General features: G+C 41.0%; 1 protein-coding gene across 5 annotated transcripts in view; it reads right to left on the bottom strand.

Annotated features, from left to right (window-relative positions):
- Positions 1-26,490, bottom strand: part of sgcd (sarcoglycan delta) — a 906,913-nt gene that overhangs the window by 205,801 nt on the left and 674,622 nt on the right. For all 5 annotated transcript variants that reach the window (XM_062973866.1, XM_062973867.1, XM_062973869.1 and 2 more), the window contains one exon: positions 3,318-3,419. In XM_062973866.1, the coding sequence (XP_062829936.1) occupies positions 3,318-3,419 (102 nt within the window). The remainder of the gene's footprint in view (positions 1-3,317; positions 3,420-26,490) is intronic.

Genomic DNA, 26,490 nt, shown 5'->3' on the forward strand with positions numbered 1-26,490 from the left:
GCCATGTTTGGAAGGCTTTCCTTTTGTTATCAATTAGCTGTTGGATCTCTTTGTCATTATCGTCAAACCAGTCTTGATATTTCTTAGTTTGGTATCCAATGATTTCTTCGCAGGCTGTGATGATGGAGGTCTTCAGTTTGTTCCAATGTTCCTCAACATTTTCGGGGTGTTCTGTGGGTAGATGATCTTTGAGTGTTGTTTGGAGGAAGGGCTCGTTTGGCGGGCTCCTGGAGGGCTTGGGTGTCCATTTTAGGCATTGTTTTTCTTCCTTGGAGTCTGCGTTTGGGGACGATCTTGATAGCCATCGTGGATCGGATTAACCTGTGGTCTGTCCAGCAGTCATCAGCACCTGTCATGACTCTTGCGAGAAGCACATCGCGGCGGTCTCCATGACTGAGCAGCCCTTTTTAGGATCCGCTCTGCTCACCCCACACGGGGAAGGGGCTAGAAAAGGTGCCCTAAACATAGCCTGCTTCTCTTATCCCTCTTATCCCTTATCCCTTTTCAGGCTCTAATCCTCTATTGATGGGGTTTCCTTAATCTTCCAATTTCTGGCATATGTTATTCTTGCAGCCGTCACCAAATAATTGGTCTTTGTTCCTGTCTGTTTCATAATATATTATACCTAGTAAGAAAAATTCCTGTTTCATTTGGATTTTGATGGATAGTATTGTCTTTATTTTTTGATGAATCATTACCCAAAAATTATTGGCTGCCTTACATGTCCATCACATGTGGTAAAAAACCCCCCACATGTGAATCAAATTTCCAGCACTTTTCTTGTACATTATTGTAACATTTTGCTAATTTCTTGTACCAATTTTCCTTTAGGTCAAATGAATATGTGTATTTTAATTTTTATTCTAACATTTTTCCCAGTCTTCCATTTGAATTGAGTGTCCAATATTTCGAACCCATTTTACCATACACTCTTTCATTGTTTCCATTTCTGTTGACCACTGAAGCAACATCTTATAAATCTTCGTAATCTCTTTCTTTTCCAATTGGATTATCTTGTCCCATATCAATTCTTTTGTCATGAATCCCAATTTCTTATCTTTATTGAAGTATTCTCTTAGCTGTCTATATTGGAACCAGGAGACATTCTTATTCAACTTGTTTATTTCTTCTTAAGATTTTAATGTGTAGTCCCCATTTTGTTTCATCAGAATTTTTTGTAAATTGGGAAGAATCTGTCTTTCTAATCTCCTCAAAATACTACAGTTTCAACAGTTGCATCTCAAATAATTTTAAATTAGCTTATTATTAATAAATACACAAGGGAAGATGATCACTTACCTACAAAGGAAGATGACCTGGAACTATGACCATCTCCCTTCATGTGCTAATTTATTTGTTCTTTTGTAAAGCGCCTGTGTTCTTGCAGAGTTGTATTCAACTCCTTATATCAGTGGTTCTCAACCTGAGGTCCCCAGATGTTCTTGGCCTACAACTCCCAGAAATCCCAGCCAGTTTATCAGCTGTTAGGAGTTTTGGGAATTGAAGGCCAAAAACATCTGGGGACTCCAGGTTGAGAACCACTGCCTTACATTTAAGGAATTACACTCTTTATTTGTAGTGTAAGTGTAGAAAGGGTAATAAAAGAAGGAGTTGTGCAGCAATCTGTAACACTGGGAACTCGTCTTGGTTACTTGGGCTTTAACTAAAAACAATGCCTCTGTTTTATCAAACACGTATGCACCTACCAATGCTAATCTGCTAAATTTCTCTTACTACACAATTCACTCAGCAAATTATAACCAAGTTCAAAATGGGCTGTGTTATATTGCTGCCTTGAATTCCACAAAACCCCACAAAATCACTCAAAACCCTAAGAAATCAAAAAGGATTAGCCAAAAATTTTGATGGCCCAGATCTGCCTTTCTGTCTCATGCCAAGAAGGCTTCTGCTAACCTTATTGCAGGAATTGAAGTGAGAATGTGCCAGCTTCCATACTGTGGGTAAAATTCCTATTGGTTCCTCCAGCCAAATCCACCCAAGATAGATCTCTCTTTGAGTTGGTTAGGGTTCATTTGGATGTTGCAATGGTGGCTCACAGCTTTCACATTATTAGGCAGTAACGTGGTCTAATTTGAGGTGTAGTTTAAACTTTAAAGGGGCTCTCCAAGGTGCTGAACCCATTGGGGCTGGTGTTCAGTACTCCCTTAAAGCTCAAACTAAAACATAGAGCTAGAGGCAAAGTTGAAATATTTTGGCCACATCATGAGAAGACAGGAAAGCTTGGAAAAGATCACGATGCTGGGGAAAATGGAAGGAAAAGAGGCCAACCAAGGGCAAGATGGATGGATGGGTGGTATCCTTGAAGTGACTGGCTTGACCTTGAAGGAACTGGGGGCAGCGACGGCCGACAGGGAGCCCTGGTGTGGACTGGTCCATGAGGTCACGAAGTCGGAAACGACTATGTAATTGATCAGCAGCAGCAAAACATAGAGCAGGCTTGAGCAAACCTTGGCCTTCCAGGTGTTTTGAACTTCAACTTCCACAATTCCTAACAGCTGGTAAGCTGGCTAGGATTTCTGTGAGTTGAAGTCCAAAACACCTGGAGGGCCGATGTTTGCCTATACCTGACATAGAGGGATATTCCATATCACTAACATGGAAACCATCAGTGGATACTCCTTGAACTTGACAATTGATAAACAATGAGCAACTCAATATATTTTGTGATCAGATAAAGGTGAGCCTCCCAGTGTAGGAAAATTCCAAATCCACTGAAACTGTGAATTGAGCTTCGTCAGTAATCCAGCAGGTTAAAACTACCATTCCAGTCTGTCAAATAAAGTTAAACAATGGAGTAAGAGGCAATTGTCACATTTAAAAGCCACAATTTTACCCATATCAAAGGAATAAACCATATTACTTTTCACATATTCATAGTCCCAGGTTGCAATGGTATACTGTAAAGGGCAAAGATATTGATGAGAAGCTGATTGGTAACCAAATGCTATAAAAATGTAATGACTTGGAGTTTTGTACATCTTATAACTGTCATGGCTGAAATCAGGGTGCTACTGGACTAACTTTTTATGATCAAGGAAGGCATTTTTTTTAAAAAAAATGAATAAAAAATCCACAAAGGCTCTGGAAGTTTCATATCTGTTTCACCTACAGAATGGCTAATTTCTCTTTGCTACCCATAGAAACACATCCAGATCCAGTAATTATACTCCTGTAGAGCAGTTTACCTAATATTTAATTACAGAAGAAACTGACTACAATAGTAGTGACATATTTTCAGTAACAAAAAGACAGAAATCGGGTTTTAAAAAAAACAAATGGCATTCTGGGAAACTTACTGTCTTGGACCGGATTTCTTTGGCGTAGAGAGGTTTCAAGAATTCTGAATCTCCTTCTAGCTTTAAACCTTTTTCTGTGATTCTTAAATTCCCCATTCCATCCTGAAATACAGAAACAGTTCCCACATTAAGTATGATTTCATAAACACCAGACGGCCAAAATGTACTTCTTGAAAAAGAACACCTCGTAAAATGTTGGGAGGCAGAATACAATGTAAAAACCATTTTGGTGTAGTATTTTAGGGAAAATATGTTTCAGGTGATCTTTCAACATTTCAACATTTGTATTGATGCCGCCCCTTCATTGATAGCAGGTTTTAAGTCAGAACACAATAGGTGAATCTGCTTCACAATAATTTCTTTCAAATAGGCAGCATACACTTATGTTTACCTATAAAGACTTCACACCCTGCAATCTGAATATCTTCTATCTGTCTTTTTCTCCCTCTCCCTCTTTCAATGCACAAGTAATCCAGTGTTTTATTTTAAATAGTAACAATTCCAAGTTATCAAACACAGACAATTCTTCAGAAATCCTGTTTGTTTACCTAGAGACTCTAGAACTCTATAGTGAAGAAGAAAGAGAGAAGGATCTTGTTCAGATGCTAAACAACAGTTTATTAGAATCTGAATTAATATTTTCTGTCCATCCCATAATTTATTTTCAATAATGTAAATCTATATAGGCAGGCAAAACGTACCCACATTACACATTTAACCTTTGAAAATCATGACTGCCTGTTAAACTAGGCATTCTGGCCTAGTCAAAGATACAATTAGCATAAATATGTATGCATGTGGGCAGTACAGATGAAAAGGCCAAGTTATTATTGAAGAAATCAAATAACTGCACCATGCCAAGTGACATTTCTAACATGCCAAATAATTAGGATTCAGAAAATAAAGAAAAATAGAGCTAACAACATGGCAGCAATTTCAGTAATGTACTTTCAAAGACCTGTTCAACCAGCAAATACTCAAAGTTCATCACCTTAAGGCAGAGCCGGTCCAATATGGAGGCCAATGAAGCCCCCGCTTGGAGCGCACGTTCCCCTGGGGCACCATCGAGCCCCCCCCCCCCCCCCCCGCGGGGACCACCGGCTCCCTCGCCGGTGAATGCAATAGGCCTCAGTTGAAGCCTTCCGCGTTCGGCGGAGGCAGGCATGGCTCTTTCTTCCCTTCTCTCTCCTCTCCCTGCTCTCTCTCTCTCTCTCTCTCTCTCTCTCTCTCTCTCTCTCTCTCCCCGACCTCTGAGGCCTGGATCTGCCCTCCGGGGCCTTCTCCTGGCCTCCGAGGCCTGGATCCACACTCCGGGGCCTTCTCCTGGCATCAGAGGCCTGGATTCACACTCCGGGACCTTCTCCCGGCCTCCAGGCCCTTTGCTCACCCTCAGGAGCCTGTGGCAGGCATCCTCAGAGGTTGTGAGGTCTGTTGGAAGCTAGGTAAGTGGGGTTTATATATCTGTAGAAGGTCCAGGGTGGGAGAAAGAGGTTGGATGGCCATCTATAGGGAGGGTTCTAATTGTATCTCCTTGCCTGGGAGTCTGGGGAAATTTCCTTTCCTGGTGCTTTTTTAAAGCAGAGGCTGGGTGGCCATCTATAGGGAGGGTTCTAATTGCATCTCCTTGCCTGGGAGTCTGGGGATGTTTGCTTATCTGGTACTTTTTTAAAGCAGAGGCTGGATGGCCATCTATTGGGAGGGTTCTAATTGTATCTCCTTGCTTGGGAATCTGGGGAAGTTTGCTTATTTGGTGTTTTTTTAAAGCAGAGGCTGGATGGCCATCTATTGGGAAAGTTCTAATTGTATCTCCTTGCTTGGGAATCTGGGGAAGTTTGCTCATCTGGTGATTTTTTAAAGCAGAGGCTGGATGGCCATCTGTCGAGAGGGTTTTAATTGTATCTCATTGCCTGGGAGTCTGTGAAAGTTTCCTTCTCCGGTGTATTTTTAAAGCAGAGGCTGGATGGTAATCTGTCAGGACAGGTCCTTTTCTCTCTCTCAAGTCTCCCCCCTTTTTTTCTCTCAAGTCATCTGGCATAAAGGTAACTACAGTAGAGTCTCGCTTATCCAACATAAACGGGCCAGCAGAATGTTGGATAAGTGAATATGTTGGATAATAAGGAGGCATTAAGGAAAAGCCTATTAAACATCAAATTTGGTTATGATTTTACAAATTAAGCACCAAAACATTATGTTATACAACAAATTTGACAGAAAAAGGAGTTCAATACACAGTAATGCTATGTAATAATTACTGTATTTACGAATTTAGCACCAAAATATCACAATGTATTGAAAACATTGACTACAAAAATGTGTTGGATAATCCAGAATGTTGGATAAGCGAGTGTTGGATAAGTGAGACTCTACTGTATCATGTCTCCAGTGGATTAGTGAAATGGTGTCCTTTTGGATTGAAAAAAAAATATTTTCAAGCTATTGATGGTTGAATATGTGGGTACAGAGCTGGTCCAGATAACTTCATATAGTTTTATCAAATGTTCTTCTTCTTTCTTTTTTTTTTTTTTAATATTTATTCAGGTTTTACATATATATGATAAAAGAAACATGGCAATGGCAAAAGACAAAAGAAAAAGAGAAAAAATAAAAAGGGGGAAAATGTAAAAATAAAATAAAATCAAAAAATAAAGTTCCCTGCTTCTGGTTTGTAGGATTCAGGAAGCAAGGCAAGTGGGGTTTATTTATCTGTGGAATAATGTCCAGGGTGGGAGAAAGAGCTCTTGTCTGTTTGAGGCAAGTGTGAATGTTGCAATACAGTAGAGTCTCACTTATCCAACATAAACGGGATGGCAGAACGTTGGATAAGCAAATATGTTGGATAATAAGGAGGGATTAAGGAAAAGCCTATTAAACATCAAATTAGGTTATTATTTTACAAATTAAGCACCAAAACATCATGTTATACAACAAATTTGACAGAAAAAAGTAGTTCAATATGCAGTAATGCTATGTAGTAATTACTGTATTTACGAATTTAGCACCAAAATATCACGATATATTGAAAACATTGACTACAAAAATGCCTTGGATAATCCAGAACCTTGGATAAGCGAATGTTGGATAAGTGAGACTCTACTGTACTTTTATTTTTGAGCTATTGGTTTTGGGGGGGGGATGGCAAAATTTGGGGGGGATGGCAAAATTTAGGGGGGGGGGCGCCAAAATTCTGTCCGCCTACACTTGAAAATTATCTAGGGCCGGCTTTGCATTAAGGCCCTCTATGTTATCTGCTTCTAATAAGAGTGCCGAAAGATGGTGAGCACTAGCTGTTTTAACAAGTCTTTGAAAATGCATTATTGAAGTTTTTGTAATGTTGTTAACTCAATTTTTTTCTTTACATTCTGCATCCTGATTGTTCTGCATGTTAGAAATGTACTTGGCATTGTGCGGTTCTTTGATTTTCTCAATAATAACCTTGTCTGTGTGTGTGCAGCAAAATGTATTTTAAGAGGTGAAAGAGTGTAGGCTAGTGGTAAGGCTACACTGAGGCTTGGGAATCAGAAGTTAAAGCATGAAAGTCACTTTGGGCCGTTATGTCTCAGCCACATGTACAACACAGGTTGTTATGCAGATAAGGCAGAAAAGAGGAGTGACATGTATATAGAATATTATTTACTGAATGAAAAACAAGACATGAATATAACTAAGAAACATTTTAATGTTTCTTACCATGTCCCTGCTTCTTGGCATGGTACTAGAGAGCAATATGAAGTATTGGTCCACACCAGTGATTCCAAAACTTTGGTCCTACATCACATTTGGACTTCAACTCCCAGAAATTCCAGACAGCTTGACCAACAGTCAAGAAAACAGTCAAAAAATTTAGAAGACCAAAGTTTGGAAAACAGAGATCCACAGAAAGCACACAATAGCAATAATCACATTTTCTGTGGAGGGACACTTCATGCTGCCCATTCTGCTGTGATCCTGAGAAGGAAAGGTAGTGGTAAAGAAACTTCTTTGAAATAGACCTCATCGGGAACCATGGCCATTGTTTGTGTAAGGGATGTAGCCCATTTGTTCTAAATAAAAAGTAGAGCATCAAACTCATAATTCATCAAATAAGATAAACAGCAACAATCAATTTGCAACAATATAAGAAACAAAGAAATGTGCAATAGAAGAGACTGTTACTCAAAAGAACCCTGTAATGATAATACACTGATTGTCTGTTCCTTTAATGAGAAAAAAACCTTACTTTTTCAAATCAGCATTTTATACTTTAGTAACTATGTACCGTATATACTTGAGTATAAGCTGACCCTAATATAAGCCGAGCACCTAATTTTACCACAAAAAAACTGGAAAAACATTGACTCCAGTATAAGCCGGGATGGTAAATTTCATAGAATCATAGAATTATAAAATAGTAGAGGTATAGAATAGTAGAGAATAATAGAATAATAGAGTATAGAATTATAGAATAGTAGAGAATAATAGAGAGACCTCATGGGCCATCCAGTCCAACCCCCTGCCAAGAAGCAGGAAATCGCATTCAAAGCACCCCCGACAGATGGCCATCAAGCCTCTGCTTAAAAGCCTTGAAAGAAGGAGCCTCTACCACAGTCCAGAGGAGAGAGTTCCACTGCTGAACAGCTCTCACAGTGAAGGAGTTCTACCTGATGTTCAGGTGAAATCTCCTTTCCTGTAGTTTGAAGCCATTGTTCCACATGCTAGTCTGCAGGGCAATAGAAAACAATCTTGCTCCCTCCTCCCTATGACTTCCCCTCACATATTTGTACATGGCTATCATGTCTCCACTCAGCCTTCTCTTCTGCAGGCTAAACATGCCCAGTACTTTAAGCCGCTCCTCATAGGGCTTGTTCTCCAGACCTTTGATCATTTTAGTTGCCCTCCTCTGGACGGTTTGCAGCTTGTCAACATCTCCCTTCAATTGTGGTGCCCAGAATTGGACACAGTATTCCAGGTGTGGTCTGACCAAGGCAAAATAGAGGGGGAGCATGACTCCCCTGGATCTAGATGCTATACCCCTATTGTTGGCTCATGTTTAACTTGTTGTCCACAAGGACTCCAAGATCTTTTTCACACGTACTGCTGTCGAGCCAGGTGTCCCCCATTTTGTATCTTTGCATTCCATTTTTTCTGCCGAAGTGGAGTATCTTGCATTTGTCCCTGTTGAACTTCATTTTGTTAGTTTCGGCCCATCTCTCTAGTCTGTTAAGATCGTTTTGAATTCTGCTCCTGTCTTCTGGAGTGTTAGCTATCCCTCCCAGTTTGGTGTAATCTGCAAACTTGATGATCGTGCCTTCTAACCCTTCATCTAAGTCATTAATAAAGATGTTGAATAGAACCGGGCCCAGGACGGAACCCTGCAGCACTCCACTTGTTATTTCTTTCCAAGATGAAGAAGACGCATTGGTGAGCACCTTTTGGGTTTGTTTGCTTAGCCAATTACAGATCCACCTTACTGTAGTTTTATCTAGCCCCAGAAGGTCATGGGGGACTTTGTCGAAAGCCTTACTGAAATCCAGGTACGCTACATCCACAGCGTTTCCTGTATCGACCCAACTCGTAACTGTATCGAAAAAAGAGATCAGATTAGTCTGGCATGACTTGTTTTTGGTAAATCCGTGTTGGCTATTAGCAATCACCGCATTTGTTTCTAAATGTTCACAGACCACTTCCTTAATGATCTTTTCTGGAATCTTGGCTGGTATCGACGTGAGGCTGACCAGACAGTAATTGTTTGGGTCGTTTTTTTTCCCCCTTCTTGAAGATAGAGACCACATTTGCCCTCCTCCAATCTGCTGGGATTTCTCCTGTTCTTTAAGAACTCTCAAAGATAATATGCAGTGGTTCTGAAATAACCTCAGCTAGTTCCTTCAATACTCTTGGATGTAGCTGATCTGGCCCTGGGGACTTGAATTCGTTTAGAGAGGTCAGGTGTTCCTGGACAACTTGTTTCCCTATTTGGGGTTGGATTTTCCCTAATCCTTCGTCTATTCCATGTTGCTGTGGTTGAAGATGGCTCTCTTTTTGTGAGAAGACTGAGGCAAAGAAGGCATTCAATAGTTCTGCCTTATCCCTGTCCCTTGTCACCATCACTCCATCTTCTACTTGCAGAGGCCCTATTGCCTCCTTGTTCTTCCTTTTTCTACCAACGTAAGCACAAAAGCCTTTTTGTTGTTTTTAATGTCCCTGGCAAGCCTGAGCTCATTTTGAGCTTTAGCCTTGCAAACCTTTTCCCTACAGGAGTTGGCTATACATTTGAATTCTTCTTTGGTGATTTCTCCCTTTTTCCACTTCTTGTGCATGTCTCTTTTGAATCTTAGCCCGGTTAGAAGTTCTTTGGACATCCATTCTGGCTTCTTCGCGCTTGTCTTATTTTTTTTCTTTGTTGGCACTGTTTGCATTTGCATCTTGAGTATTTCACTTTTTAAAAACTCCCATCCATCCTTAACTCCCTTGTCTTTCAGTATTGGCATCCATGGAATGCTGCTCAGTATTTCCTTCATTTTTTTTTTTGGAATTCAGCTCTCTTAAAGTGCAGAATGCGTGTTTGACTTGTCTTAGTTTCAGCCTTTCTTTGTATGGCAAATTGCAGGAGCACATGGTCACTTGCCCCTAAGGATCCGGCCACTTTGACTTTATTGATCAGGTCTTCCACATTTGTTAAGATGAGATCAAGAGTAGCCAATCCCCTTGTTGCCTCTTCTACCTTCTCGACCATAAAATTGTCTGCAAGGCAAGTGAGAAATGTGTTGGACTTTGTACTCTTGGCCGAGTTTGTTTTCCAGCAGATATCAGGATAGTTGAAATTGCCCATGACTACTATATCTCTTCTTTGTGCCTGTTTGGTCAGCTGTTGACAGAAGACTTCATCAGGTCCTTCATCTTTATTTGGAGGTTTGTAGTAGACACCCACAACGAGATCTTTTTGAGTCCTGGTTCCCTTGATTCTTATCCAGATGCTTTCAGGCTGGTTTCCCGGATTACAGTCTTGCATTTCTTCTGCAACATAACTGTTTTGACATATAAAGCTACTCCCCCTCCTCTCCCCTTTGTTCTATTTCTGTGAAAGAGGTTATAGCCCTCAATGGCTACATTCCAGTGATGGGAGACATCCCATGAGGTTTCACTGATACCTATGACATCGTACGTGTGGTGCTGTGCTAAAAGTTGGAGTTCGTCTTGCTTATTTCCCATGCTCTGTGCATTAGTGTAAAGACCTTCCCCCAAGCTATTTATTTGGGATTATTGTGCTCTCGGTACTTGATCCTTGCTGTGTTTGTGCAGCCCTCCGTTTAGCCTTTTGGCGGTTCCCCATGGTTGTGGGTAAAATAGTGTTCGCCGGGCTGTTGTTCCCCTCCCCCAGTGGATCTAGTTTAAAGTGTGCCTGATGAGGTTTGTGAGTCTGTGCGCAAAAAGATGTTTACCTACTTGTGTGTGATGCACCCCATCACTTGCCAGTAGGCCATCCTCCTGGAAGAGTAGGCCATGGTCGAGGAAGCCAAAACGCTCCTCCTGACACCATTTTCTGAGCCAGTTATTGACCTGTACTATTTTTCTGGCCCTTGTAGAGTCATGTCCCACAACGGGGAGGAGGGATGAAAAGATCACATGTACATTACACAGTTTTAGCTTTGTTCCAAGAGCTTGAAAATTATTTGTGATCTTTTGAAAAGTATGCCTAGCGGTGTCATTGGTTCCTACATAAATCAACATAAGTGGGGGAGGGTGATGGGGTTTTAAGAGCCTGTTGAGCCTCTGAGTGATATGGTTTATTTTTGCCCCCGGGAGGCAGCATATTTCTCGAGCCATGCCATCTGGTCTGGAAATGATGGCTTCCGTTCCTCTAAGGAGGGAGTCACCTACTACCAAGACCTGTTTCCTTTGAGGATTGACAGGGTTCCTTTTGTGCATGACAGTGTGTAAGTCCCCTGAAGAGTGTTCTAGTTGAAGTGAATTGTGTAGGTGTAAAGTGTTGTCCTCCTCCTCGACATCCCCAGTGCATTCATCAATGACAATCCATTGAGATGCGTCCAAGAGCCCATCACTCCCAAGGATGTTTCTGTTGCGCCTGGCCTACAATTGGAGATGGAGCATCTGCATGATTGTGTAAGTGTGAATGTGGTGATGCATCACCCCTGTCAGGGCTATCCGCCATGCAATGATCAAGCATGGCCCACTGAGTGGTATCTAAGTAACTGTGGTCCTCCACAAGATGTGTTTCCTGATCAGATGTTAGTGGTGTAAGAATTTGGAATCTGTTGTGTAAGTCTAGCTGAGCAGAAGTATTCTGTGGAGGCTGCCTGGTCCTGTGTCTCTTTCTACGGGTGACCTCTTTCCAAGCCTGAGGGTTGTGGACATTCGAATAGATCTCCCCATAAAGTTCCTCATCATGCTATTGGTGTGATGTGGGTTGTGTATCTAGAACAGTGTGTTGTGCAGTGTCCAAGAAGAGCTCAAGTTCTTGAATGTCCTTAAGGGTCTTAATATGGTCCTCGAGTTGTTGGATCCTCTGCGCCATCAGAGTCATCTGTTTGCATTTGGAGCAGATGTAGTTGACTAGTTTTTGCGTGAAAAAGTGGAACATGCCACAGCAGGTGCATGTGATGGGAAAGTTTTGCTTTTGTTGCATCTCTTGGTGAGTGAGGTGGCCTAGTGGGATCTTTATACAGTTAGGTAATATGCAGAAATAAAAATAGATACCAACAAAATTACATTAATTGAGGCATCAGTAGGTTTTTTTTCGTGTCGGAGTTGCTTCTGGAGTGAGAGAATTGGCCATCTGCAAGGACGTTGCCCAGGGGACGCCCAGATGTTTTGATGTTTTACCATCCTTGTGGGAGGCTTCTCTCATGTCCCCGCATGGAGCTGGAGCTGATAGAGGGAGCTCATCCGCGCTCTCCCCGGGTGGGATTCGAACCTGGCAGCCTTCAGGTCAGCAACCCAACCTTCAAGTCACAAGGCTTTTATCCCCTAGGCCACCGAAGGCTCCTTATCAGTAGGTTAAATGTTTTTGAATATTTACATAAAGCTCAAATTTAAGATAAGACTGTCCAACTCTGATCAAATCATTATTCTCATCTTCTTCAATGTAAATGTGCTTATGTATCCTTTTAATAATAATAGAGTAAAATAATACATGTAATAATAAAAAGAGTAAAATAATAAATGCAAAAATAATAATAATATCAGAGTGAAATAATAAATGTATTAATAATAATAATAAAAATAGAGTAAAATAAATGTAATAGTAGCAACAATAATAGATAAAGATAATAAATATAATAATACCAATAATAATGGAGAAAAATAATAAATGTACCATATATTCTTGAGTATAAGCTGACCCAAATATAAACCAACCAGGACCCTCACCCGAGTATAAGCCAAGGGGGGCTTTTTCAGTCTTAAAAAAAGGGCTGAAAAACTAGGCTTATACTTGAGTATATAAGTACCTTATTTTTTCCCTTTCTTCCTCTCTCTTACCATGTTCACCTGAAAAAGTTTCCACATTACATCAAGCTACCTGCTTTCCAATTCACACCTGAAACACCTTTGTCCTCACCCAGAATCATCATAGCTGCATCTTTTGATAGCCTCTTTCCTATAATTTAGTCCTGCCTTTGAATGGTGTCTGTGAAGCCTCTTCCCTTGCTAAATATTTGACCCAGTCATCTGCCATATATTGATTTCAACTTTTTGAAGAATAGTTACCTTGAAAGGAATCCATGAAACAACACTGTTTCATTATAATGGAAAGAAAAGAGGGGGATAGAAAGAAACCCAATGTACTATTCTTCCAGCTACACAGTCACTGAAAGGGGGTCAAAAGCTGACTAAATAAGAAAGGATTCATGTGTATCTCCCCCAGCCCTGCTGACCATGCAAGGCAGTGATCAGACTGAATGGGCCTGAATGTAATATTTCAATTTAAATGGACATTTCCCCTTAAATTCCTAACAGTATTTTGCTTATCCGGACTTGATATGTCACCACAAATCACATCTGGAAAAATGTGGGAGGGGAAAAATGAAATACACTGTGTTTCAATGTCAATTTGATGATGGTTCCTTTTTTTAAAAAAAGGGAGCAACCAAAGATGGCAATTCCTGAGAAACAAGTTAGTGCAAGCTTATCTTGATTATGATGTTTATGGTTCTGAACACTAACATGTGATTCCTAATATTTCTTGAAGGCAAGGAAGACCATTATGCATTTATGCACATTAGGTATTTCTCAAGTGTAGCCAGAATCATAACTTATTTTCCTTCCACAGTTCAGCAAACATGAATTGGAATGGCATTGCTATTTCTACCATTTACTTTGCTCTCAGAAGGTCAAGGCCCATGGCAAGAGATGAAGCCACTGAACCTGCGTGTGGTTTCCCGTTTTGGAGGAAACCTATGAGCATACTAGAAAGGCTTCTTTACAAACACTTCTCTGAATATCACAATCTTTCTTGCTAGCATAGGATGTCTTTAGGGAAAACATTTATGTTGACTACATAGCTGACGTGATCGTTGTTTCCTTCACTGCTTAATTTTATTCATTTCTACACTGCATTTTTCTCAACCTGGAATAAAATGCAAACTCAAAGCAGCAATCAAAACAAGTATAAATAAAAACAGATTGTATCTCTCTATCAATTTGCCCTGACTCTGAGATCCTCAGGAAAGGCCGTTCTCTCAATCCCACCACCATTGCAAATAAGGTTGGTGAGGACAGAAGAAGCAGCCTTCTCAGTGGTTACCCCCCGACTCTGGAACTCCCTACCCAGGGAAGTCAAAATGGTTCCCTTTCTGCTGTACTTCTAATGGCAGGGCATAGTTTCAGGCAGTCTTTTAAAGAAGAAAGCTTTTAAGACTAAGTCAGGGTATTGTGTGGTGCTAGTTAATTGTTTTTAACAGCTATTTATTTATTTATATTTATTTATTGTATTTTAACTGAATTGTTTTAATAATGGTCCTAGTTTAAGGTAAAGGTAAAGGTTTCCCCTGACGTTAAGTCCAGTCATGTCTGACTCTGGGGGTTGGTGCTCATCTCCATTTCTAAGCCGAAGAGCCGGTGTTGTCCGTAGACACCTCCAAGGTCATGTGGCCGGCATGACTGCATGGACGCCATTACCTTCCCGCTGAAGCGGTACCTATTGATCTACTCACATTTGCATGTTTTTGAACTGCTAGGTTGGCAGAACCTGGAGCTAACAGCGGCCGCTCCCGCCACTCCCAGGGTTTGAACCTGGGACCTGGGACCCCTGCACTACAGGGGTAAGAAGGAATCCCCTTTCACTTTCCCATTGAAGTATTTCTGCTTCCATGTGAAGGAATACACTGGGTTTTACCTCTTCCTTCAAACTAGTCACATCTTGTTTACTGATCTAGATGAAGCTTCTGCTGTCTCTAAATATGTTCATCTTCCACTGATCTGATAGATTTTACAACTACCATGGCTCCCTGACACAAGAGACAACAGATTAGATTTGCTTGGGGCTGATAGGCAGGGGTTATCTATAGTTCCAGCAGTGGGGAAAAATGGGAAATGTATACACATGCAAACATACAAGACAGTAACTGGAATTCTGCAAATAAACCAAAATTGTGTGTAACAGAAAGCCTAAAATCTTTGCACATACAATTATAGACACTAAAATAATGATAACAAAAAACACATCCTGCTTTTTAATGAAATCCCAAAAACTATAACTAGTTTTGGATAAAAAGAAAATGCTCTCAAAGGGATATGAATTATTATAGAAAATGTTAATGAGACCCCAACTTTGAACTGTACTAACAAAGTGACATTGTGAACACTGTCATATTTTTTGCTTGAAATATGACCCTTGCTGTTACCCACAAGTGGGTGCAGAAGACTAGTATTTAAAGGGGGGTTGTACTTGCAGGGTTCCAGGGGAAAATGGAAAAGGATATAAAGCAAACCCTTTAGCACTATATAAGCGAAGCACTCTGGTCTCAGAGGTGTGAGAATTAATGCTATCATACAATATCGAAAAGGACGTGGTAAGCAACCCTTCAAGTGAAATGCATCCCATGAAGTATATTGATTATTAGACAGGACTGCACAGTAAGAGGTGGTAATAAAGAAAAAATTGCTTAGTATCAGCTGAAAAACACCAGTGTATGTATTCTGGTCAGACTGTATTGAGCTTTAACTGAAACATAAAGAGAAAGAAATAAAAATGTGATTAGGGAAGCACAAAGCAATTCAGAATACATTCTCACAATGGTCTCATTTTCTATTCTGTCATGGAGAATTATTTCAGACGTTTATAAATCTGACAAAGCTGTGGTAATACTAAAAAAGGCTTATCCTGGCATTGTCAAAAAGGTCAGGAGACTCCAGGGCACTTTCACAGTTGGCACTGCTATCCTTCTGTCTAGCCAAAGTACATGTCAGGCAATCTAGTTCCATTCAAGATCTAAGAGAATGGCCTCCTCAGTGAAGAATAGCCTCCTGCTCACATTTCAATATGTCTGATACAGCCAATGGTCGGTTTTTGTTTCAGGGGACAAGAGGCAAGGGCCTTGGTCAACTTCTATTCTCTCCTCATCATGATTGCTGATATCCACACCTAAATGGATTGTTCTAGTTTTATCAATGCTCTGAAAATTCCCCTCATTACATTGTGTTCCTCCACCCAATAATCTCAGCTCTTTCTCCATCTTCTGCCTCCCAGTATCTCCCATGCCCCTGGCCCGCTACAACCCGATTGGTTAATATGATCAGGGTAGTCAACTAACAGTACAGCCAATGTGGTGCGGTGATTTAAACATTGGACTAAAACTCTAGATATCAGGGTTCAGCTATAGAAACCATCTAGGTCAGGGGATCCCAAACTAAAGCCCACAACCCCAATGTGGCTCTCCAAGGTCATTTATCCTTTAACTTAGGCGATCCCTCGTAGTTCGAGGATGATTGTCTTCCATCTCTGGTGTCTTAGGTGGCTGAAGAGACCTATTCTTGACCCGCATATTCTCCCGCAGTGAGGACATTGGTTTCCAGGTGGAAGGTGGTCCTGGTCGGGGTTAGCTTGACGCTCCTTCCTCTTGGCACGTTTCTCCCTTAAGCCCTCCATTCGTGCCTCTTCGAACTCCACAGCACTGTTAGTCACAGCTGACCTCCAATTAGAGCGCTCAAGGGCCAGGGCTTCCCAGTTCTCAGTGTCTATGCCACAGTTTTTAAGGTTGGCCTAAGTTTTTAAGGAGCCCATCTTTAAATCTCTTTTCCTGCCCACCAACATTACGTTTCCCATTCTTGAGTTCGGAGTAGAGTAACTGCTTTGGGAGACAGTGATTGGGCATTCAGACAACATGGCCAGTCCAGCGAAGTTGATGGTGTAGGAGCATCACTTCTATGCTGGTGGTCTTTGCTTCTTCCAGCACGCTGACATTTGTCCGCCTGTCTTCCCAAGAGATTTGCAGGATTTTTCTGAGGCAACGCTGATGGAAACGCACCAGGAGTTTGGTGTGACATCTTTAGACCGTCCATGTTTCGCAGGCGTAGAGCAGGGTTGGGAGGGCAATGGCTTTATAAACAAGCACCTTGGTATCTCTACGGATGTCCCGGTCATCAAACACTCTCTGCTTCATACGGAAAAATGCTGCACTCGCAGAGCTCAGGCGGTGTTGTATTTCAGTGTCGATGTTGACTTTTGTGGAGAGGTGGCTGCCAAGGTAGCGGAAATGGTCAACATTTTCTAATGTTACACCTTTAAGCTGTATTCCTGGCTTTGCAGAGGGATTAGCTGGTGCCTGTTAGAAGGGCACTTTGGTTTTCTCGAGGTTTTGTCTGCCTCTCCTACCCTGACTGGACTGCCGCATGCAGAGGGGTCACCACTCTGTGGCCAAAAAAGAGAAATGAGTTTTGGAACATGGAACGTACGGACACTGTTGGATAACACTGACAGCGAACGCCCCGAACGCAGGACTGCTATCATTGCAAGGGAGCTGGGATGCTTTAAGATTGACATAGCAGCCCTTCAGGAGACCCGGAGAGCAGGAGAGGGACAGCTGAAGGAAGAAAAGGGAGGCTACACCTTCTTCTGGAAGGGACTGCCTTAAGAAGAGCGAAGAATACATGGAGTTGGCTTTGCTATTAGAAATGACCTGGTGAAGCACCTGACTGAAGCACCCACTGGCATCAATGAACGACTTTCAACCCTCTGAATTAACCTTGCCAAAAAACCAACAGGCAATCATCATATGTGCTTATGCACCAACTCTAGATGCTGATGAAGACATCAAGGGAAAATTTTACTATCAGCTGGACACCATCCTATAGGAGATACATAAGGAGGACAAAATCATCCTCCTGGGTGACTTTAATGTCAGAGTCAGACGGGACTCTGACCTGTGGCCGGGGATCATAGCAAAAGACGGGGTCGGAAACAGCAACTGGAATGGCATCTTGCTTCTCACCAAATGCGGAGAGCACAACCTTGTCATCACCAACACGCTCTTCCGCCAGAAAAACAAGATCAAGACATCATGGAAGCACCCCGGTCAAAGTATTGGCACCTCTTGGACTATGTTATTACACATGCCAGAGACCACCGCGATGTGCTTCTCACAAGTCATGACAGGTGCTGATGACTGCTGGACAGACCACAGGTTAATCCGATCCACGATGGCTATCAAGATCGTCCCCAAACGCAGACTCCAAGGAAGAAAAACAAGGCCTAAAATGGACACCCAAGCCCTTCAGGAGCCCGCCAAACGAGCCCTTCCTCCAAACAACACTCAAAGATCATCTACCCACAGAACACCCCGAAAATGTTGAGGAACATTGGAACAAACTGAAGACCTCCATCATCACAGCCTGCGAAGAAACCATTGGATACCAAACTAAGAAATATCAAGACTGGTTTGACGATAATGACAAAGAGATCCAACAGCTAATTGATAACAAAAGGAAAGCCTTCCAAACATGGCAGAGAGACACCAACTGTGCTGCCAAGAAAAAGATATATGCCAGTGCAAAAGCTGAGGTCCAAAGAAGGACCAGAGAACTCAAGAACATCTGGTGGACAAAGAAGGCTGAAGAAATCCAACACCTTGCAGATACCCATGATGCTCAGGGATTTTTCAAAGCCACAAAGATCATTTACGGACCAAGAAACCATGGCATACAGCCTCTACGCTCATCAGATGGAACCAAACTTCTGAAGGACAAAACATCAATTGCACTACGTTGGAAAGAGCACTACCAGAACCTGCTGAATCACAGCTCCAGTGTGGCCAAAGAGACCTCTCACAAATCCCGCAACAACAAACCAGGGATAAGCTTGCAGCACTGCCTAGTTTGGAAGAAGTTAGCAATGCCATCAGCCAACAAAAAAAAAACCACAACAAAGCCAGTGGACCTGATGGGATCCCTGCTGAAATCTTCAAAGAGGGTGGACCTGAGCTGATACAACAACTCCACCAGCTCATTGAAAAGGTTTGGGTAACTGAGAAAATCCCAGCAGACTTCAAGGATGCCACCATCATCACCCTTTTCAAGAAAGTAGATAGAACAGACTGTGGGAACTATCGCGGTATCTCCCTTCTAACCTCCGCTGGGAAAATCCTCGCAAGAATCCTTGCAAACCGCCTTCTCCCTTTCTCAGAAGACACCCTCCCAGAATCCCAGAATGGCTTCCGTCCCTCCAGAGGAACAGTGGACATGATCTTCACTGCTCTTCACTGGAAGAAACAAAGACCATCAGCATTGAAGCGATGCTCCTACGCCATCAACTCCGCTGGACTGGCCATGTTGTCCGAATGCCCGATCACCATCTCCCAAAGCAGTTGCTCTACTCCGAACTCAAGAACGGGAAACGTAATGTTAGTGGGCAGGAAAAAAGATTTAAAGATGGGCTTAAAGCCAACCTTAAAAACCATGGCATAGACACTGAGAACTGGGAAGCCCTGGCCCTTGAGCACTCTAATCTGTGACCAGCAGTGCTGCGGAGTTTGAAGAGGCACGAATGGAGGGTTTAAGGGAGAAACGTGCCAAGAGGAAGGAGCGTCTAGCCAACCCTGACCGGGACCGCCTTCCGCCTGGAAACCGATGTCCTCACTGCGGGAGAACATGCAGATCAAGAATAGGTCTCTTCGGCCATATATGGACATACCCCCAAGATGGAAGACAATTGTCCCCGAACTAAGTATAGGAGAAATCCATAACTGAGTTTTGTCATATACCCTTTGTTTGTATTTTTTTCGGTTTTCCTTTTGTTATACCATAGATAGTCATGCCACCCAAATCTTAAATCATGGCCTTCTAGTATTAATAATTTAGTTTGATTCAAAGTAGTCCAATCCTTCAACCATACCAGACTACAGGCTTCATAGTACAGCTTGAGATCAGGTAAACCAAGTCCTCCTCTCTTTTTGTCATCCATTAGTATCTTTAGTTTTTTCCTTGTTTTTTTGTTTTTCCATATAAATTTCGTTATGTCCGAATTCCATTTTTTGAAGAGATGCTCATTTCTAATTATTGGCAACGTTTGGACTAGAAATAGTAACTGAGGTAAGATGGCCATTTTAATTATCGCAATGCGTCCTAGAAGGGAGACATTTTGATATTTCCATTTTTCTAAATTTCTTTGTATCTTTGTCCACAATTGTTCATAGTTATTTTTCAGCAACTTAGCATTACTAGAGGTCAATATCACTCCCAGATATTTTATTTTATTCTCTATTTTAATCTCCGTTTTGATCTCTAGCTGCTCCTTTGCCTCACCATCCATATTTCAGTTAATATTTTGGTTTTTTGTTTGTTTAATTTGTTTTCTAGTTACTTTTAAACATTGTTCACCCCTGGACTGCAGAGTTATCAGGCAGGAAGAACTATTAGATTTTATACTTGAACTTATAAACATGGTGCAATTTTTAAAAAATTGAATTTGGACTCCACACTTGAAACAACCTGAAAGCACACAACAAACCCCACCAAGGGGTGACAATACAAAAGCAGAGTTTTCCTATGTATTAAATTGAATTATTTTCAACTTTGCATAATTTATGTCATATACATGATTTATTCTACTCACAGTGACCTTTCACTTGTTTATGTTCTTTAAAAAACTATAGAAAGAAAAAAATGCCCTATATAAGAAAGGTCTATTGCACATTTACAAAGAACCTCTAATAGAATAACTGGGAAAAGTTATTACTTGAGACCTCACAGGTTGAAAAAGATACTTTTTTATCTATAGCTCACAGAATCCCCAAACTGATGTGGCTTGTGGTTGATTGCGAACAGGCTAGCTGTGAATTGTGGAAATAATACTTCAAAAACCTTTCCAGTGAGGATGTAGTCTCAGGGAATTTTGAAACTATCGCCACAAATAAATATTTCTAAACCCTAAGAAACCATTTCCTAGATTATATTGGCTAAAATGATTAATGGCATAAACACAAGGCAACTACTAAACTTCTTCAGTGGTTTCTTATTTGTTTGAAAGGCAGAAATATACTGTTTTTGTTAAGAGAAAAGGCATTTTGTCCAGTTCTTTATGCAGCACGTAGAACAACAGCAGTGCTACAACGTGAACACAGTAGCAACCGCTGACTGGAAAGTGTTAGTATTATCCTCTGATACTAACACTGGCTTTTCTACTCCAAACTCCCTTAAAGGAACGAGGAGCCATAGCAACAGTACCATCGCTGTCGCCACAATGGCATCAAACATGTTCTGCATGATGGGCATAACCTCCTTATAAGGTGATAAGAAAGCCTGTCCTTATTGCTCTACATGGCATTAGTCACCGTTCTATAATCCTCTGTTAATTCCAAAATTACATGGTTTTAAGGCCTTTTTAAAATCCAGGTTGCTCACTGTGTGCCTGAATAATCTATTTTGAAAAAGGACACAATCTCACAAGGTTCTAAGAGGACGGCTCTTGCCATTAAGGGTGATATTCATGGCAAATCTAAAACTTTCATCAATGACTCTAAGCAGCATATCAATCCTTATTGCTTCTAGCAGATAAAAAAAATCATAAAGCATACATTGATGTTGAAAAGTGGAAGGCTGAATAGTAAAAAGAAAAAAAACCAAACACACAAAATGATGCCAAATTTCAGGCACAACAGACCCTGAAGGACTCCATAATCTATTGAATATGTGAGTGTTATATCACATATATAACCCCATGATAGGAAAACAGCTTTTGGATATGATTTTACAATATTAAAAATCCAAAGTGGTCACCTATAAATAAATCCAAAGAGACTGCATTCTGCCATCTGGGATATAATATAAAGGATATCTCTTTAGGATAAATTAATGACTTACTTTCCACTGCCCCTGCAAACTCATTTTTAAAAGCACTTCCAGAATTATGACTGAATGCAACCATTAAATTATTCTCCATTTGGTTTAACAGGGCAATTGTTTCTTTGAAGTGTTAGCAAGCCAACTCCTAAACTTGTATAAATAACTTCAAATGCCAAGAGAACATTATTATCCGGGAAATAACTTGTACTACTACTCACCATCTTTTCCACCTATAGGACTTCTGATAATTTTTGCTTGAAATATCATTGTCATAATAATAATAATAATAATAATAATAATAATAATAATAATAATAATAATAATAATAATAATTCTTATTTGACTCTCCTTGTGGCTCGAGGTGGGTTACAACATAGCTAAAAACACATAATCATTATATAAAATACACATATAAAATGTACAAAATACATATATTAAAATACATAGAACAATGATTAAAATATAGTGGATACAAGAAACGAGTTTAAAATTCATGATTAAAACTATCTGGGTAGGCCTGCCAAAAGAGATAGGTCTTCAGACGTGTTGTAAATTCTGGCAGTTCATGTAGCTGTCAGAAATCTTCCACCAGGTTGTTCCACAGTCTTGGGGCAGCTGATGAAAAGATCATCTGGGTAATGGTTGCAAGTCGAGCTTAGCAGGCTTGAGGAGCCACCCCACAGAGAACCTCAGTGTATGGGAGAAGGTGATCGTGAAGGTAACCTTGTCCCAAGCCATGTAGGTCAAAACCAACGCTTTGTGCTTTGCTTGGAAACTAATTGGCAGCCAATGGAGTGACTTTAGGATAGATGTAATATGCTCACTCTTGGATGTTCCCTAAATCTATTTGGTTGCTGTATTTCGAACCAGCTGGAGCTTCCAAAATTGGTACAATGGTAGCCTAATGAAATGTGCATTGCAGAAGTTCATCCTTGAGGTTACCAGCATGTGCAATAGCAAATCTAGGAAGGAGTGCAGCTGGCATATCAGCCAAAGCTGGTAGTAAGCACTCCTGACTGTCGCATCTACCTGAGCTGATATTTGGAGAGACGAATCTAGGAGCACTCCCAAGCTGTGAACACAGTCTTTCAGGGGAGTGCAACCCCATCCAGAACTGGTTGACACAGCTTCATCCCCAGATTAAGACCCATGGTGGGAAGAACCCCTGTTTTGTCTGGATTCAGTTTCAATTTGTTTTTCTAATCCAGCCCATTACCTCCTTCAGGCATTCATTCAGAGAAGTCATGTTATCCTTAGCTAGAACTGCTTTGGAAGGCATATTTGGGTCTCATCAGCATACTGATAACACCCTTCCCCATGCCTCTGGATGATCTCTCCCAGCAGTTTCATGTCAATGTTAAAAAACATCAGGGATAGAATGGCCTGTTTGGGATGCTACATAACAGCTCCTTTTTTTGAGGAGTAGGTATCCTCAAGCACCACTATCTGGAACCTGCCTGAGAGGTACGACTAGAACTACTGCAACAAAGTGCCTCTGATTTCGTAATGCCCTAGAAGCACCAACCGGGACATACTGTTGTACTCCAGGGCAGGAAGCACCTCTGTACTTAAGCACCACACTCCAGTGAGTGTTAAATCAGCAAGCAGTATATTGAAGATTATATAAAAGTAGTTCAGCAAAAATAGTAAAAAGGTCATAGTCCAAATGTATGCTAAAGTCCACAAGATTCAATACACAAGAGTAGTTTCAGGAACCCAGAACAAGGCATTCAGCACAGGAATACAAAGAACCAGGATACCAGCATGAAAAGCCAATACAAACACCCAGGAACAATCCTTCAAACTTGGCAGCATGAAATATGAACGAACGAAGGCATGGAACTAGAATTCCCTTAGCAGGCTTGAATAGGACTTGGTAAGAGATGTTGCCTCAATAACCAACATAGACTAGACTGCTGGAAAATCCTCCTGGTCTCTCTAATACATACATGAAATCATGCCATTTTCCCTGACTACAATGTAACAGTTTTTTCTCTAACAAGTGCTTTGACCTTCGGAGATTCTGTTGAGCAGCCCGGAGATTATGAAAACTAAGTCTTCTATCTCATTATCCTTGCCACCTGGGATTTCATCTTCTGAACTCCTTTCAGCCTCTTTGCATCTCTAGAGAAAGACTTCCAATCTCAGCAGCATCTGGGTCCCTCTCTCGATTGTGATCTTCACTAGCTGCTAGAGATAAAGACTGCTCAGTTTCAGGACTTAAAATCTCCTGCTGACTTACAGGCCCAGAAAACCCATGGCCCACTTCTTCATTGACATTAAGAACAGGCACAATCATGGGCTAAACTACAACACATATACCCCTTGTCAATGTTAAGACAGATGTTGTGACTCAGTTGGAACCTCAGATTGACTCTGATGAGGATGATGGGATTCAGGATCAAAATCAGGTCACAATGTCCCTGTTGTAGAAGATGAGGGACAGAGAGTGCAAGTTCATTTTCTCACAGCAAGGAATGATGTTGATGATACTGAAACTAGCCAGGTGCAAATTGATTTAGAAAAGGAGGACAGTTCTCAGTCTGATAACGAGGCTCAGCAAACTAACAAGTAGGTTGACCTTGATGAAACGGGTTCCTTGGATCGAGCTGACCGTTTGGAATTCAGGGTTCGGAGGATGTGAGAATTGCAAACAAGAGGGAGGTTAGAGGCCAGAGAAATGCTTTCATGCTTTGCAAAGGGTATTAAAGCAATGTGTTTGGAGACAAACCTTTGTCAAAGCAACTTTCGTTCAACCAAGAAGCTAGCTCTCATTTTCCTGGATTATCTTGCAGCCTATGTGTTCATGTTCCTGGGATTTTGTCATGCTCTAATGGAACTTCGTTCATTCCTTGTGACTTCTTGAATTATTATCTAAGGCTTTATTTTGCAACAAACTTTTGGAACTTTCCTGTTGTTTTTTAAGAACTTTTTACTTTTTATTTTCTGATAAACTAAAAAGACTTCAACCTGTGTGCAGTCTGGTGTATATAGCAAGGTGAAGCTAGCCTGAGGTGTGACAACGGAGATAATTCACTAAGGCAACCATAGTATCCTGTTCTGAAGCTGGTTTAAAATGGGTTGAGGAAGTGTGTGTTATCCAAGAATGCCTGAAGTTGGAGGGCACAGTAACATGGTTAGTATTCCTTTTCACATCTTTTTGTCTATGGAAACCATCTCAGTATATATGGATATTTTGATTTTTTTTTTGATCCTGGTTTAAAGGGAAAATCAAATAAATAATGGGAGTGGATGAATTCCTGTCACTTTGCTGTGGCCGGAGGGAAAGGTGTTGATGGATGATGGCATTCTTTATCTTTACTTCTTTTTCCCCCTTTCACCTGAATCATCTATGATAGCACTGGCACTGATCTAGTTTACCACATTTGGTGGTAATGAGGGAATACTATTTATCTCATTTATATGTCAGCAAAGCACAGAAGCAAATGAGCCCATTACATCAAGATAGGTGATGGAAATGTTGCAGGATTAACAACTATTGACGGGTTTTACCTGTTAATAGCTAGAGACAGGCAAATCATAGTTAGGAGGCAGACTAGCAGCTGAATCAGTTGCACTGCTGATAGGCTCGAGCTGCCACACTGATTTTCCTTGCCTTGTGAGAGTTGCAAGATCTAGTGGCCCCTTGCATGTGAGCGTTGACTTCGTCCTAGGGGCACTGTTAAAAGCCTATGGTCAGCTTGCATCTACTAATCATTCAGAAGTGATTAGCATATTTAAATGAATATATTTTGGGAATTAAGTCCAGCTGAATGCAGTGGAGCATACCAAACTCTATGGAGATTAAGACCGTGTTCTCAGAATTATTTGTATGTTGCATTAGCATTTTTAAAACTGCTTGCTTGTAATGCTTTAATTCATTTTGAAAATATGTATCTTGTCTTCCTTTGTAAATGTAATCCCAAATGGATGGCAACATTAAAGAATTAAAACAATGTTAACCACAAGGGTTCCATCAAACGAAGTACCCCCTCCCTGGCTTCATAGCAAGAAATAACACAAGTAGCTTTCTTGAACCTCCTCCCATCACACCACTATAGTAAAAAAACAAGAAAAACAAAGAGTCTTTCTTTTGCATGTGCTACATCACTAAAAATACCATCCTCGGTTAAAATTCTACCAACTGGAGATTATATTGATTCAACTCTCCCTCTTAAATACATTGTAAGATGTTTAGGATCTAGGGATGTGAAAGAACAACCAAGATAGAGATTGAGTTGGGTCAGCTCTTGACTCAACAAGAGAGACTGTTGAGAAACCAAGAAAAGAGTTTGCCTCTTGCATGAGACTAAAGATATATCTACACTGTAGAATTAATGTAATTTGACATCACCTTGACTGCCATGGCTCAGTGCTATGGAATCCTGGGGTCTGTAGTTTAGTGAGACACCAGCCCTCTTTGACAAAGGAAGCTAAAGTCCTTGCAAAAAAACAATTTCAAAAATTTCATAACACTGAGTCACGGCAGTTATTGGGGTGTCCAACTGCATTCTACATTGTAGATGCACTCCAGGATGCCAAATGTGTTTCCTTGGTATTTTTCTCAATTTATCTGGAAAGTTGAGGAATTGAATTATAGACATTATAACCACAAACCACAGGAGCACTCTAGAACAGTTTGCTCATGGGCCTCATCAACTGCTGCTTGCAGGGAGCATGGAAAAAGATGTAAATACTCAAGGTCTCGTGGATAACTAGGAACACAGATAAAGAGAATATGGGCCCGGCAAGTGTAAGCTAAACCGAATGAGCCAGGACAGAGGAACACTCACCAGGTTGAAGTCAAGCCACAGAGATTTATTCAATACAGCTGAAAGGGATGGAAGTACAAGTGGATGCTTCAAAATGTACAAGCATAAACATTCAGAGAAAGCATGACATC

Source organism: Anolis carolinensis, chromosome 2, assembly GCF_035594765.1.
Source record: "Anolis carolinensis isolate JA03-04 chromosome 2, rAnoCar3.1.pri, whole genome shotgun sequence".
Lineage (NCBI taxonomy): Eukaryota > Metazoa > Chordata > Lepidosauria > Squamata > Dactyloidae > Anolis > Anolis carolinensis.